The sequence below is a fragment of the Strix uralensis genome, chromosome 6, assembly GCF_047716275.1.
Source record: "Strix uralensis isolate ZFMK-TIS-50842 chromosome 6, bStrUra1, whole genome shotgun sequence".
Taxonomy (NCBI): domain Eukaryota; kingdom Metazoa; phylum Chordata; class Aves; order Strigiformes; family Strigidae; genus Strix; species Strix uralensis.
Window position 1 is genome coordinate 19,751,891 of NC_133977.1, and position 16,835 is coordinate 19,768,725.

At 36.4% G+C, this 16,835-nt stretch overlaps 2 protein-coding genes across 2 annotated transcripts; one reads left to right on the top strand and one right to left on the bottom strand.

The window, feature by feature from the left end:
* The first annotated feature begins 27 nt into the window (after window positions 1–27).
* FKBP7 (FKBP prolyl isomerase 7) lies at window positions 28–5,143 on the top strand. Its single transcript, XM_074873093.1, has 4 exons — window positions 28–392; window positions 1,974–2,125; window positions 4,352–4,485; window positions 4,795–5,143. Exons 1-4 carry the CDS (start codon window positions 184–186, stop codon window positions 4,954–4,956), a joined length of 657 nt encoding a protein of 218 aa, XP_074729194.1. The 5' UTR covers window positions 28–183; the 3' UTR covers window positions 4,957–5,143.
* Window positions 5,144–6,097: 954 nt separating this feature from the next.
* On the bottom strand, window positions 6,098–15,491 carry PJVK (pejvakin). The gene is made up of 6 exons (XM_074873092.1): window positions 15,281–15,491; window positions 12,889–13,084; window positions 11,196–11,337; window positions 10,376–10,493; window positions 8,459–8,563; window positions 6,098–7,110 (listed from the first exon to the last, which is right to left on the bottom strand). Exons 1-6 carry the CDS (start codon window positions 15,489–15,491, stop codon window positions 6,809–6,811), a joined length of 1,074 nt encoding a protein of 357 aa, XP_074729193.1. The 3' UTR covers window positions 6,098–6,808.
* Window positions 15,492–16,835: the final 1,344 nt, after the last annotated feature.

A 16,835-nucleotide genomic window follows, 5' to 3' on the forward strand; every position in this document is an offset into this window, starting at 1 on the left:
TCTTTCCTGACGTCCCTTTCACTTCCTGAGCACAAGGGGCCGGCCCGAAGAACCGCCCGCCCCGCGGCTGCCTGGGCCCGGCCCGGCCCCGCGTCCGGGCAGGCAGAGGCCGAGGCGGCGGCGCAGGCTCAGCCCCTCGGCCCCGCGGGGACAGTGCCACGCCGGCGGCCTCCTGGAAGCGACATGGGCCGTGGGCTGAGCCTCCTCCTTCTGCCGCTGGCCCTGCTGGCGGCCCCGGCGCAGGCCGAAGGCGGCGCGGCGGCGGCAGAGGAGGTTAAAATAGAAGTGCTGCACCTCCCCGAGGTCTGCAGCCCGAAGAGCAAGAAGGGGGATCTGCTGAACGCGCACTACGACGGTTTCCTGGCCAGCGACGGATCCAAGTTTTACTGCAGGTGGGCCCCCAGGGCGCCGGGTAGGATGGAAGGGAAGGCAGGCCCTAGCCCGGCGGTATACGTGGCAGAGCCTGCCCGCCCCCAGGAGTAGCGGGACCGGCTGCTCTCCCAGCACGGGCACAGCTTGGGGTCCACGCTAAAGACGTTAGCACTAGTCATTTCCCCTATCTCAGCCTTTATTTTTCCTCAGCCGAAGGTTGAAGGACGTAGGATTTACCTAGGGTCAGGAGGGACTAGCGCTGAGGTAAGCTGGAAATCAGGCTTGAGACTGGCGGCCGTTGTCAGCGAAGGGACCGACTGGGAGGGTCGCTGGGAGCCTGTAGCCCACACCTCGCAGGGAGAGCCCCTTTGGCAGAGTGGGAAAAAAACCACCATGTTAACACCTGCCACGTTCTGTGCTGTAATCTTTGCAGAAGAACTCGGGTTTGGAGATGGAGCACCTGGTAGGGACCCAAACTGACTAATTTAGACAGAAACTTGAGTACAGCATGCACTTCTACATAGTTGGCATTGAGCAGGGCAGCCACAGTACACTAGTGGTTTGTAGTCTATGCCCCTTCTGTTTCACTGCTCGGTTTGTGCTGCCTTCCTCTTTGACCCAATGTTAGCATTTAGACTTCTGCTTTTTCAGTTTGTCCCATTCATCTACCTTCGGGCTGTTTCAGCTTGGTTCAGCTTGCTTGGCACAGAAACCGTTGTGCAAAGGCTTTATTTTTACAGTGTCTTGCTTTTAATGGTGGTGCACCCTACTAGTGAGGCAGGACTCAACCTGTGCAGAACAGTGAATGAGAGATTTTTCTTCAGGTGCCTGGCTCATTCCTTACCCCTGTTTGGACAGATCTTACAGACAGTGGCCTAGTTTATTACAAAATCTTGATTGGTTCCCCCTACTTGTATCATTCAAGAAAAAGTTTGTAGAGGATAATTCTACATTTAACAGTATGATTTTACTTGCATTTTTTTTGCCTGTTGAAGTGACTGATTTTGGCACATACAGCATTGCCCTCTAACTTGCTGTATTCTGCTCAGTCACTGTGCAGTGTAGCTCCCATACGGAGGACACCTCATATGACCAGAGTCTGGCTCAAGCACTAAATATCTAAACTGCAGAGAGCGGTGGGTGAGCGCACAGTTCTGCAGCCAAAATTGCCAGGTTCCCCCAGCACACCTGTGTGTGCTCCGTCGCATCCCATCGTACAGTGACGTGAACTGCTGAAGACATTTTCACTTTCTAGCAGTGAATTTCTTCCAGCGCTTCTCTTCTCACAGACTTCCTGCAGTGGCACCTTGTTTCTGGCATGCAGTGTACATGATCAGGAAGATCGGATGTTTTTGTAAAAGTTAAGGTTTTTACTTGGTGTTTTGATTTCAAAAAGAGGTTGCCCCTTGTACATCTCAAGATTTGACCTTAATTATAAATGTAGCAAAAAAACAGTATTAATACTTCATATTCTTGTATTCTAAACATTCTTGTGTTCTAATAATCTAATGTATGTTTTTACTGACTGCTAATTAAAAGTTATTTTTATAAAAAAAAAAATACTAAATTCACTGTTATCCACTCACAATTCTTTTTAATAGTCGGACACAAAATGAAGGTCATCCAAAATGGTTCGTTCTGGGTGTTGGACAAGTCATAAAAGGGTTAGATATTGCTATGATGAATATGTGTCCTGGAGAAAAACGGAAAGTGGTCATTCCTCCGTCATTAGCATATGGACAGCAAGGATACGGTAAAAAAGAAGTTTTAATACTAAACTTTGCCTTTCCTCTGTTTTACCCTTTCCAACGTACAGTATTGTAAATGACTGTAAGAATTGGTGCTCCATTATTTTTGGAGACACTGAAGGTGGTGACTGCAGCTGTGCAGCCTAATCCTGCGCAGTGTAAGTAGTCCTCATCACAAACCCACGCCCAGGCCTTGCTGTTTGCATTAGAATTCAGTACATAGCACCCCATGTGTTTTTCCAAGTATTGCCGTAATACAAAAAACTGTCAGCAAAAGGAAGATCTTAGTGATTCATACCAGCATTTTTTGTCTTAATCTATTACATTATATTCTTGTTCAGTTTCTGTTATTTGACTCCTACCTGCTTAGCCTTTTAATGACCTTCTGCATCTTCTGAGCAAAATGGAATGTAATCCAGAGCATGCCACAGAATTAATGTAGCTAGAAATAATTTGTTTAAAATACTGCTTAAATTCTGGATAGTTAGCGGATGGTATCATCACATAACATAATACTGCAACAGTACAATGCATGAAATCTGATTTGAATTTATGATGCTGAAGTGTGCGGTCTACTTTAAAAAAAAAATTTCCAGTCAGAGTTTCATGCAGCGCTTCAGCACTTTTAATTGTAGATAACTTAAATTGAACTCTGACTTGTGTGTAGTAGTTTCTGTGTAAAGGTATCTCCTCCTCTATAATAGTTTGGTAGTTGTCACGTCCCACTTCTGACTATGTCAGAATTCCATGCACCAGTTTTGTCTTCCATACAATTCCACTGTAGCCAGTGAAGTTGACCAGGAATAAATTTTTCCCCTTGAGCATAATGTGTAATAAGTCAGTCTCATAACAACAAGGAAGAAACACTGACACAATTAAAAGTGTGTTCTTTAATACCTAGTGTTCACTGTTTGTTCTAGGTAGCACTTCAAGAAAGTACTGTATTCCTACGGCATACCTGTCCTCTGTCTCAGCATATTCCTGCATGTTGGGGAAGATGCCTGCCTAATCTTGAATTAGAAAAGATGCATGTGGCTTTCTAAATCTTTACATATCTTTCCTTTGTTGGTATGTATATTTGTAAACTACTGACACTGAATTCTAGTATTGTATCTTTCTTTCATAAGTAGTATATTCAGGTATATTTAAAACTTCTACATTTTTAAAGCTTGTAAAATTAAAATCTTTTGAATTCTGAAGACTGTCATTTTTACTATGGATATTTTAGATGAGTAGTGTGAGTTTTGTTTACCTTCTGTTTGTTTATACTATAAACAAAGTAGATTCTTTAGTTTTTCTTCAGTTTAGAAAGGACAGGCACAGGCTCAAAATTCTGAAGTCACAATGTCATGCTCACTGGCTTTGGCTATGAATAGAAGCAACTTGCATGTTTACATTTTAATTTTACACTGCATGATTTCTTGATGCTTTTTTGGCACTACTTTTAGACCTCATTAGTTTGTTACTGTCTCTCTTCAGTTCCCTTGTTTTGCCAGATGCGTGATACATTGTCCTGTGTTTATAGGCAGATATCAGAAAACTCTTTGATGCAGGAATAATGAAGTCGAACATGGTTTTTTTACTGCGGAGAGCAGACAAAATACTCCAGTAGTTTGGGGTTTGTTTGGTTGGTTTTTTTTTTCTGTGAATCAGATGACTTACATTCTATTGCTTCTTTCTAATGAGATGCATATTTTAAACACTATTTTACATCAAGTTTTTTAACCACAGGTATAATTCATAGTAAGTTGGTAAAACCTGATACTGCCTGCTTGTTTCTTCAGACAGAAAATACGTACGAGCATTGGTCTATCACTGCAATCTTTTAAATCAGATTACAAATTTTTAATAAAGGCACATTTCTTAGTATCAGTCTCTCAATAAGCCCCATCATATGACAGTATGTGAAAGAGTGAGAACTTTAAAAGTACTTGTTTCTCATGATAACACAAACCCTTCTTTTAATTTTTAGAAGTACCTGAATTGATATGAGCAATATAATTTTGTTTCAGGGAAGTGTACTCTTTGCAAATATCTCTCAAAATCATTTATCTAACACAATCTGAACAATCTTCCTGTCTAGCTGTATAATATTTAAACTCAGAGTTTAAGGACTATTAATACAGCCTTTTGTAATAAAAAAAAGACACTTTATGTGTGAATTTATCATATGTGTAATCTCTGACCATAGTCTCTGATTTCTTCAATGCTTTTCTTCCTTTTAATCATAGCACAGGGCAAGATTCCACCCAACGCAACACTGATCTTTGAGATTGAACTTTATGCAGTAAATAAGGGACCTCGCAGCGTTGAAGCATTTAATCAAATAGACAAGGACGGTGACAAGAAACTCTCTGAACTTGAGGTAACTAATTTGAAATAAATAATTTATAAAACTGTATGTATAGTTGCATCAGTGTTATCTTTACATGAGCTGCCTTTGCTGCAGTTGATCATGTAAAGCTTCTGTATGTTTACACAAACTACACTGTGCAGTGTTGAAATTTGTTTGATTGATACATTAGTATGTCTCAGACTTGTTGGGAAACAAACTTTAGAGGTGTCTACACTGGAGTCACAATAACTTACCTGTATTCCCCAAGTGTCCTCGAATATAGCTGTTGAGTACAGGCCTAAAAGCCACAATGGTTGGACTTTTTTTCTTTTCTTCTAGATAAGCCACTATTTGAAAGAAGAATTTGCAAGAGATGGCAAAAAACGTCATCCCTCAGTCCATGATGAAATCTTAGCTGATATATTTAAGAAGAATGACCATGATGGAGATGGTTTCATATCAGCAAAGGAGTACAATGTCTACCAACATGATGAACTCTAAGTACCTAAGAAATCTTTGGTCGTTTTCTGGACACTGAAATAATACTTTGTCACAGAATTTTTTGTATTTTTTTTATAGTGGTATCTGTTTATATCTCTTCAGGTGACTGTAAAAATCTTATTTTTAACATTCAACTACAAAATGTGTTAGATATTTCAAAAGAAAATAAAATTGGAAAACACCATGATCTATTATTAGTGGTCCTAATCTCTAGTACTGCTCCGTAGTCTTTCTCATTGTGTAAAATACTGATGAAAATAATTATTTCTGTCCTATCAAGTACACAAAAATGGTTCCAGTATCTGTTGACAGAACATAACTTTTCAATCCCCTGTACAATAAAAGGGGAAAACAGAATCCCAGGAAGGTAACTCCATTAAACCTCTGCAGGCTCCTAGGCTAGCTTCTTGGGGAATTGCTGTTTGCAGCAAATTTAACTATAAAATAAAATAAATAAATAAATGAACACTGGCTATGGAATGTCAAGATAAAAACATAAATGTTTTTAAAGCAACTTAAAATAACCTATTTGATGTAATATTAAGATGAGTAATTTGGTGTTCATGAAAAAAAGCAGTATTATAAGCAGATTTTTAAACTTTGACTTGGTAAAATTACTAAATTAGCCAGTTTATTCAGCAGCACCAAGTTGAAAATCTGCACTGTCGTGATTTATCTGGATGAGATGGAAGATGGTGGGAGCTACTCTATATAAACTTAAATAATTATTTGGGCATCATTCTGGTTTCCCTCACTTTGGAAAAATGCAAAGAAATAGCAATAGTTAATAGTACTTCAGGCTCATTAAGTGTTCTGCTCATGCAGATGTCATCATAATACTTGTGTAACATACTTTACTCATTTCATGTGAAAAGCAGTGGCTGTATTTATTTCAACGTGTAATCAGTTGGACACAGTGAAAGTGGCAGCACAAATAAGAAAGCTTCCATACCTGGGTTATCCTTAAAATCATTCTAAAAGGTAGAAAAACATTTTTTAATTGTTTTCCCAATTTAAGATAGCACGGGGAGACTTCAACCAACAGCAGTCCAATCTCAGTATTGGACACAATTCTGTAGTGCCCTCTGGTGTTTATATTCTCAACAGACAGTTTTCTGTGGTTGAGATCTACTGGTTGAAGATCATCACCCCTGAAGTCTAGTTGGAAGGATGTAGTTCAGTTAACTTTCGTAAAATTCCAAAACATTTTCTGCTACGCAATTTTTTCTGAACACATAAAAGAAAGTCAAGAGCAGCTGTGACCTAAAAATCCAAATGCAGAGGGTGGACTGGCTGGTACTTTTTAGTAATCCAAATAAACTGTTGACATATGGTAATGGCATCCTAATATGAAATGCCTATCCCTAGTTTTAGTTGTTCCCTTTTGTAAATGAAACATTAGACTGAGCTAAGTTTTAGAATGTTTTTTAATCTGATACTTCAATTAAACATTCATGAGAACACTAAATTATTAACAAATATTCTCATTTTACCATCATATGCCAGTGTAGATAAAGGCAACATTTTGGGGTTTAACAACAAGTTTGTGTAAACAAAGTAAGTTCTAGCATATATTTTGACATTATGAAAATTCAGATTAAAAGTACATTTTTTATTATCGTGATAATGAGAAGGTTTTAGAAAAAAGAAAAGCAATGTCAGGAAGTGCACAAGGGCATTTTCAGCTAAAAGGTCATTGACTATGAAGCAAATAATTTGAAGATAATAGTGTAATAAAATGTTTTGCACTTTCACTATTTTGCATTTCAACAATTTTGAGTCATACTAATTCTGAAAAGTTTGTGGCACAGTTATGCCCACGTCTGTGACAATAGGCACTTACCTCGCTCAGTTACTTTACTCTCTTATGCCAGAGGTCAAAACAGGGCACAGCATGCAGGCGTACGTACTTTTGTCCATTAAAAGAGCACTCTAGGCATCCGTATACTGTCTCCCTTTTAGAACTTCCCATTCCACAAAGGACACAGGGACCTTTGGGGATGTTGTTGTTAAGTAAATTAATTCGGATATGAGACCCTTCTCTGAGATAGCTTGTAGAGAGGTCAGTCATGCTCGCAGCTTTTTCATAATAATCTGTAAAAATGTCCTCCAAGTAAACATCAGAATTAGCAATGACATCCACTACTCTTTTATCTGAAAAAGAACGCACACAAAAAAGAAGCAATGATTTGTCATTACATTATGAACTATTTACAAAACAACCTGTCAGTCTAATTATGAAAATAACAACTGATTCGTGAAACCATTCTAAACATGGCATGCTGTAGATTACTTCCCATCAAAAGCCCTGTGTGATGAAAATTTTTAATTTCACAAAAGACATGGACAAAAGCCAGAAATTTTTTTAATATAAACTATATAACTATAATATTTTTAGAAATACACCGAAAAGATACGCATGAGGCAAGCTTTTGAAAAACTGGTGCCAAATCAAATCACAGCTGCGTACTTTCCTGTTTAACCATTTTTATTTTTGCATTTCTAGTTTTATTTCCTGAAAATTGTAAATTCACTTTTTTCCTCTGGTATTTACCAAAAAACCCCACCAATATTTAAAAGGTTTAAACAATTTGGAGGACTCCATGTTGACCTCCTAGCGGATTTCTGAGCATCCAAACACCCCAGGAGGAAATCACTTTTGAAACTACCTACCTTTTTCCTCTCTCTTCAGGGACTGATTAGTTTAGATTGGATGACAGCCTTTTAGGCAGCTACAGCTACTGAGATGTATCACATCTCTGAAGTGTGGACTGGAGCAGCACTTGGTCCATAAAAGCCCTTTGATCAAGAACGGGATACAATGGAGCAAGAACACCTGTACAGAGCAGCCTTTAGAAGGACGGGTTTACTGCTCAACATTGATCTTCACACTCAGATTTGCAGATTCCCAAAATACTTAGACCAAGGAGTGTTAAAAGTATAGGATCTTGTTCTGAAGAAAATATAGCTATACATAGTGACACTCAGTTTTGTTGGATGTTGTGTTCATATCAAAATGAGAAAAGAAAACTATGATGGTGTCTTGCCCATGTCCCTGCCACGTGAACATATAGCCCAAAGAGTACGTTCAAATATTTAAATTAATAGTGTTTGATATTTAAACTTAGTTTGCCCTGAAATATTATTTATAGATTATAATTTGCATTGCATAACACTAACTGTAAATGGCAAGCACACAAAATAGGCTTAATGTTAACTGAAGTTAGTTGTATAATTACTCCATACCAGTTTGTCATCAGCCATAAATTTTTATTTTAAGATCTTTAGAGTTTTAATGAACAGCAATACCATAAATTTGTTATTTATGGAATAGTCAGATTCTCAGATATAAATTTTAATAACTTTACAATCATTTCAATACACAAGAGGTACATTTTCAATTGAAATTTTCTTCTTTATGTTCATCTTGCACACAAAGAAACAAAAATACACTCTTCATGCATTAACTAAGACATTTGGATATAAATATCAAAAGTCATACTTCGATGAAACAGATTAGTCTTTAACCTCCTTAATTTGGTCAGGGAAGATGATCCAGATTTCTCTTTTTCAAATCCTCCTTTTGAAATTGGAGTCACACAGAGTTCTGTAAAAATTAAAAATTAGTTTTTAGAAGAAAATATAAAAGCAATAATTGCACAACAGAGTTTAATATGCTTTCTAATCTATAAAGCTAACAGTGATTAAATTCAGATTTGCTAATATTTTTAATGGCTAGTAGCACTTTTTAATACAAGTCTGCACACAGTAATAGCCCATAAAATCAAGTGACACAAATTCAGTGGGAATTTTAGAATGTTGGTGGCTTTCAACATACATCGTCAGTTTGTTTTGGTTTATACACAATTTATGGTCATGTTAGGGGATTAAGACAGTCCATATGATATAAATGGAAGCCCCACTTCTTGAAGGAGAAACATTTCTATGATCTCATTTAAAACTAAAATTGAAAAATAATAAGCAAGGCTGTGTGTGGAAGAGTCATCTCTTCCAACACCGAATCAACTACTAAAACTTTTTTTTTAAATAAAAATAAGTTATCACCTAAGTTTCTATACATAACTTGAAAGAAAAACCTTTAAAATTAAATATAAGGATAATCAATTACAAGGAACTGAAAAAGCATGTTTTAAACTTTCTCAATTGAGAATTCTCTTTAATTATGCAAATAGAAATATCAGCTTCATGGATTATTTCACTGATAATGACTTTAGGAAAAACACTGTGCATGTACTTACCATTGCATAACGGTAAAATAAAACACTTTCAAAACCAAAATTAACGTTGAGAATTATGGAAGTGAATATAAAGAACTACCATACTGTATTATCTCTTTTACTTTCATCCAGTAATTATGCCTGGGTTGGAGTATATTTAAAGTTTTTACAGGAGGGCAAAGGTATCTCACAGTTCAGTAAAGGTGCTTTACAATGCAGAGTACTTGTCATGGAAGTTTTATACTGCGTATGCCAAAGGGTACAGAGCTACTTGCAACTTCTAAAACATAGTGCTGTAGAGATCTGTAGAGATAGAGATTACTTCCCTAACCAGGTCTTTTAACTTGCTATTTACAGAAAGCCACAATGTTACAGAGAGTCAAGGAATTCCCTCAACAGCTGAGTGTCTCTCTCACAGAGGTTCCTGTATTTAAGTACATGTGAATCTGGTGGTTAAAACTTTATCTAACATTACGCTAGTCAGTGGGGAGTTTTGCATTTGATATTATCAAGTACTAGATCAAATCCTAAATTGACTTCCTGGTTTATTACAAACAATGTTGATAACATTGATAATGTTATAGGCAACACTTTAATTAGTGCAAAAAATGTCAATACATAAGCACTATCCTTTCCCCAAAAGGAGAAAAACTTATAGGAGCTATGCAATTTTTTTACTAGCTTCCAGTAATTGTGATTATTTCTTCCTAAATATCTTCAGATATCTACATGTGGTAATGATGTAACAGACTGAAATTAAAGCCCCAACAGAAAAAAATGTTAGCTTAGAAGTTCTTCACACTTTCTTCTTTACTTGGGTCTTTTTACTTGCCTATTTTATGCAAAACTGACCAGACAGTCTCATAAACCTGTTCCTTACAGGCTAGAAATATAAAGAAGTGATTTTTTTGTTCCATGCAGCTGCAGGATTTTTAAAAAATTACAAAATCATACTTAACTTTTAAAAAAAATGTTTCTGTGACAGACTGTTTTCTAGCACCTGCCTTGTTTATCTTTTCAAGAATTGTTTCCCTTAGAAAGTCAGACTACTTATGTGCATAAAATTAAAGCATGCCATTGTATGGAATTGGGGCTTATGTACATTAAGAGCAAGAAACCTGTTTTAAAAATTCAGATCAATATAAGTAATAGCGGTAATGACAGTAATTCGCATCACTTACCAAAATTACCATCCAAATGAATATAAAGTTCAAATACACTAAAAGCGATAGTTGTATGCGCAGGAAAAACAATGGCTTTGTCTCGCCCTTTATAATTCTGATCTTCAATAATGTGAAACTATAATTTAGAAAAGCAAAAAGTTACAAATTGAAATGAAAAAAATAAACAATATCTTAACTGTATATATTGGGAATTATAATGCCAGGAGGAAGCTTTGAAATTGAAGGTCAAATTTCACAGCTGAAGAATTTGCTATTTACAACTTTGCAGTTTATTAAAGTTTGATATAGAGACAGTAACATAACTTGCATCACTCACTGAAAATTATGTGAATGATTTATAAATACTAGTAATGGGCAAACCTCAGAAGATTTGTATGTTCAATCAAACACTGAAGAGAGAGAGGGAAAGGGAGGAAGAACATAAGACAGGGAATAAGATGCTGACCCTTGAAATAATAACAACCTGAAATTCCAATGTGTTATAGAAGATTAATGTAATAATGAAAGATAGGTTATACATTTATTGGAGAGTCAAACTAAGAAGTAAATTCCACATTTTTGCTGAGGCTTCACCCAAAGCAATGGCTCATTGTCTAGCCATCCCTTCATGCATTTCCCATTTCTCAGTCACATAAGCAATACTAACAAAAGACCAACTTTTAATTCAGTTTACATCAGTACAATATTATTGATTTACTTCAGATTTTTTCTGAGCTTACATCAGTAAAAATGCAATTAAATACAACCATAACATTTATTAAAATGAGCTTTTTATGTTTGTTCATTTAAGTTACAGAACTTTGTCAAAGATATTTACCCTCATTGTCTCTCCACGCATTCCAGTATGGACAGTTAATGAGCACTGCCTTGTAGTTCTAATACTTTCCATGACCACGCACAAAATTTCCATCCTACTTTTTCTTGATTGATGGACTAGACAATGATCAAAGTTTATTTTTCTAAAATCAAGAGGGAGGCAGGAAGGAAATCCAGAGATTATTAGCAATTCACAAAGCAGCTGATAGAATTAGTAACTTTAAATCAATAAATAAATCACCATAACTTCTGCCTCGTAGCAGTAAAACAACTGACTGAAGAGATGTCTGGAAACTTAATATTGATTTTCAGTGTTTGGGAACAGAAGCACTAAAAAATTCAAGGAAAGCCAGTAATGTACAAACATTAGAGGATATGTGGGACATCCTGGAAAATTCCAAGCCTGTCCATCTGACACTGTTCTTAGTGACAGTAAGGAATTGTCTACACACCCTAATTAATAACTTTTTTCTTAAAATTATATAATGTCAGTCAGTAAGAATTTATGGAAAATAGATAGTAAAAGCAATAGCTGTAACACGTATCTACCTTTGGGCTTCTTTAAAGCTTATGATGATGCAGTGTTTTGGTTAGAAGCCTAAATGATGCTTATAAAGCTGGCATACACTCAGTGGATTAAAAACTGGTTAACTGATATGTGTCAACTATAACTGAAAAAAACTATATAACTTATAAACATGGAACAATCATGAAACAGGTGTTTGTAGTAGAATTTCTACAGGCATTGGCTCTCAGTCCTATAACTTTGAATATTTTTATCAGGAGACTAGGACCTCTTTCCCCACCCCACCCCCAATTATTAATGATAATATTTGGACGTTACAAATAAACCAGAAGAAGGTAGGTACAGAACAAGAGAGGTTATGGGTACAAAATGACATGCACTGTTTGGTAAATAACTACAAGGAAACAACATATATTTGAAAATACCAAATGTCACATCATGCATAGTAGATCATTTACTGGGATGCAACACTGGGATTCACTGGGATGACATTGTGGTCAAGGGATAATCTTTGAAATATAAACTACAGAATTACACCTAGAATTAGTCACATCCTATTTCTGTGTTTTTGATATTTGTGCTAGCACTACAGGAACACCAAGTTTGGTTTCAGTGTCTACCTCTCAGCAAGGATGTTGGAAAAATGGAGACTGCATTTAGAGAAGAGCCACAGAAGGTTATGAAAAATTCAAGTAGATAAACCTACTTTGCTTTTCAAATAAAAGGCTGTGTAATCACCTCATAAATCCTTGAAGTACCTGCATTGGCAATAATACCTATGGCTCTCTAGTTCATCAGACAAAGGCAAAGAAATTCTATTTCTGAAACCTGAAGTTGGTTAATGTCATTTGAAGCAAATTTCAAATTTGCAATAGTATGGAATAACATAGATAGGACCTTGGATAGACTCTTCCTCTCTGGATTTTTTTTTTTTCCTGAAAGACGTGCTATATTTCAAACAAAAATTAATTCAGAAAAATTCTACAGTCTGTGTTATACAGAAGGTCATGTGTCTAATCCCAGTGATCCAACCTGAGACTCTTGGACAATATCAGACAGTTACTGCTATCGATTGGCTAAAAATAATCAAAACCTAACCATTTCAGAGGTTCAGTCTAACTGTATGAAATATAATTTTGTAACCAGAAAACAAAATACATAATATAACCTTGTAGTAAGTTCTTTAAGCAATGTTGGTACTTCAACTTCATGTTTGGTCACTATGCCAAATGAAGCTTTAAAGGCAACAGAATCTGATCCAGCAACATCAAAACCGACATCATTCATTATCTGATTTCCTCTTCTACCGTTAAGCGAAACATCTGATTTGTCTTCATAGTTGAGCAACTGGTAAGACGAGACACCTGAGTAAAAGAAGATAACCATTGTGTGATGAAAAGTCTTAATGCAGTATTTTTACACGGCAAGAAAAGAATAAATGCTACTTTTCCTACTGGACTTAACCATTTAGATGTGAAATTCAGACCTACGCTGAGCACTCTATTTATCGGTGTTACTACTGATGACTAATGGAAAGAGAGCACATAAGGGTCTGAGGGATTTCTGTGCCTTTCTCTTGCAGAGTTGTGCCCATGCTCCTTCATGTGATATGCCCTGGACATGAAATGGTGATTAGGGCTATTTCTACATTTCTGTGCTTATCATTATTCTCCTAAAGTACTTTTACCTGTAAGTATGCTGTCAGTACTTGTATAAACTAGACATGTAGCATGTTCTGGGTTTACTGACAGAGGCTCTAAAACACAAGACTTAGTGGAGGCTACACAATTTTAAAGCTAGGAACAAAATTAAAGCCACTGGGTGTAAAATAATAGGGAATTCTAAATTTTGTCTAGATGCAGTACAAATGAACCTAACATTTCTTCATTTTTATCATACGTGAATGAGACATGCAATGGGCGTGCCAGTAACATTAACTTTGCTTTTTATGTGATGTGTCACAATCAGAAAGACTTACCACACTTCCCATATATGCCTGATGATTCCAGGGACTATGTCAGTTTATTTTGAAGGAAACAACAGATTAGTTCTGACTTACTTGAAAGTATGCGTTGATTTATTGTACAATCAGAGGGTAGGTGCCAAAGCATTTCTGTAATGCTTTCTTTATAACCTTAAATACATTTCCATTACACTAACAGAAAAATATTAGAATGCGTTGGTTACCAAATTAAAATGAATAGAGCAGGTAGAACACAGGGATTAGGCATCCAAATACATTTGAGAGTCTGGGTTTTACTCCTCTTTTTGTTAAAAAAAAACCTTTGAATCTTTTCGGATAAACTGACATTATGAAGTCACCCAGTATGAATCCTGTTTGTCTTTATTTTCAACCAAAAGAAAAGGTTCATATATTTTTCATAATTCTAAAAAGATTGCAAATGCTTGTATTTGTTAAATAAAAAAGGAAATTTAATTACAAAGTTCTTTGCTTACATTAAAGGACAATACTTTGTGCACATGACATCTAACCTTTACAGAAAAGACTAGTAAGGTTTTGGGAGACTTTTTAATGAGATTTTGCAACCTTTTTCTCAGACTTTTAAATGAGATTTTTCAATTTTTTACATTCAGGACAAGTCGTCTGCCTTGTCCTAAATGTAAGACTAGTAGGATTAGTGGGATTCCAATTTTTCACATCATGTTTGTGTCCTGGAATCACCCTTTTGTGGGGTCAACCAGTATTTGTCTTCTTGTGCTCATACTGGTTTGTCTTAGTAGAGTTTTTAATTAAAGCAATTGTTGTGCAATTAATGTGATCAATACTTTTGTTAAAATGGACCTTTTCTCAAAAGAAAATAAAGCAATGAAGCTATTTTGGGAAAACATAGCACGTAGACAAGAATCACCCAGACTTTTCAAAGGAAGATATGGGAAAATATAGGCAGTATATTTCAATTTTGCAGCTCCTAATTCTTATAGAATCTCCTCAAAAAGTTCTGATATTGCATAACAAAGGCAATTCAAACACAGCTAAACTCTTTAAATACACAAAAAAGATTACAAACATGGAAAAATATCTTATGGAAATCCAATTACTTCAGTCAGATAGCTGTTGTCAAATACTTTTGCCTGTGCAGAGCCCAGTTCAACAGGGATTACTAGCATGGAACAGCTGCAGAACTGAGGCCATTCTTACATACTTAAAAGAGAGTATACAGAGAAAGATGAACATTAAAGACAACTTTTAAGTAGCACTTAATCAACATACATCTATTGGAAATCTGTTGAAATTTGTGGAAAAAAAACCAACCGAGGCTTAACTGAATTTGTTTCATATTAGTTCAGAAAATACCAAGGCTTTTTAGTATAATTGACTTTTTTTTTTACTCTTTCTCCAGAAAGTCCTTTTTTTTTTTTCACGAGTTTGACTTGTACTTTTTTCTTAAATATTTATTACATGACTAAGCGGAACAATTTTATTACCCATGTACTAAAGAACCATCACACAACCTGCACAGTTTAAACTACGTCTACTGCTCTGTATTTACTAGAAAACATGCGGTTTTTTCTGCTTTGAAGAAAGATAGAAGTCTTACCTGCAGAAATTTCTTTCTCCCCTTGAAGTATGTCTTTTAATGTGAAAGGTGTTGAAGCAAATTTAGATTGTTTTGAAAGCAAACATTTTCTTTTCTTAATCACAAGGCTCAGAGGTTGGTATTTATCAGCTTCACTAAGACTGGGCACTGGAACTAGTCTTCCTCCATCACCAACCTGTTTAACAAAGTTTTTGGTTGCAGCAGCAAACATATTATGACATTAGTAAGAATAACAATAAAAAGCACTTCCAGACGTCAAGCCCATGTTCAATTCTTTTTACGAAGTTCTTTCGAACAAATTAACATGTTTAAAAAAAAAAAAAAAGAAAAGCTGTCTAACTGGTTTTTTAGATCGAGTTATATTTTGCTTGAAAAGAATCAACTGCATCTTAGCTACCAAGCATCTATGGTGTATTGCTCGAGACTTCTCTTAAAGACCTTCAGTTAAGCTCTCTAATTCTGTATGATGAATAATGAATTACCAGTGTAAACTGATAGGGAAATGGTTGCCCTTTCCTTGGCAGTTTAATGCCACTGTTTGAAAACATTTACAATCTTAGAAACAGATGACAGTAACTTCCTTCAACCCTTAGCTTCCCGTTAGGAGTTACTGATGTATTACTGTTTATTGGGTTCTTGCTGCAGCTGAATTCTAGTGTTTTACCAACAACCAACAAAGCAGCCCAGACGCGCTCCGGCAGACCGCCTGAATTACACATTCGTGAAAGCTGGTAGGTCTGCTGAGACAGTATTGTCTTTCAACAGTGGTTGCATAACCTACCTGTGAAAGCTCAGCTGGGGAGTAAGTGTGGAGGTCTTTGGAAACACCTGGGCCAAAGCATAAGATTAGAGATGGCTGAGGGCACAGGGGAAACAGCAGTGGGCTTTCACTATATGTTATCCTTCTCCTGTGGACTCAGCTGTCTTTGGAAACACCTGGGCCAAAACAAGATTAGAGATGGCTGGGAGCAGGGGGGGAAACAGCGGTGGGCTTTCATTGTATGTTATTCTTATCCTATGGACTCAGCTGTCTGTGACCCAAGGGCTAGTTTTGAGACAGGCCAGCTGCATGTATTTGGCTCAGACTACTGAGAAATTTGCTAAATTGTGAGAATAATGCAAATTAATAAAATTGCAGACAGAAGTAAGATGATATAGGATTAAGAAGCAGTTCAAGGATCCAAGAAGTAAAGCACCAGTGTAAAAAGATATAAAATTGTAAAGGTGAAAAAAGAGAGTCAGTAGGGAGTACCATAGGGGGATCTGTGAGGGACGCAGCAGGAGATGACCCGTCCTCATGTAAATGATGACTTGATTTTCTTGCAAGAGTGGTGAGCATACAACTGCTAAACCTTGTAGCACATCTTCCAGAGACTCCTTTTGCAGTTACAGTAGGTAAAACATCAGCCACAGGCTTGTAAAGCTACACTTTAATATGAATATTATTCTTGGTTGCCAAGTAAAAACTTTTGTTTGGTTGGCTTTTCTGAAGTAGGGTTTTCACGTGAGAGCATTTTAAGGACAGTTGTCATAATATGATCACTTATTTAATAAT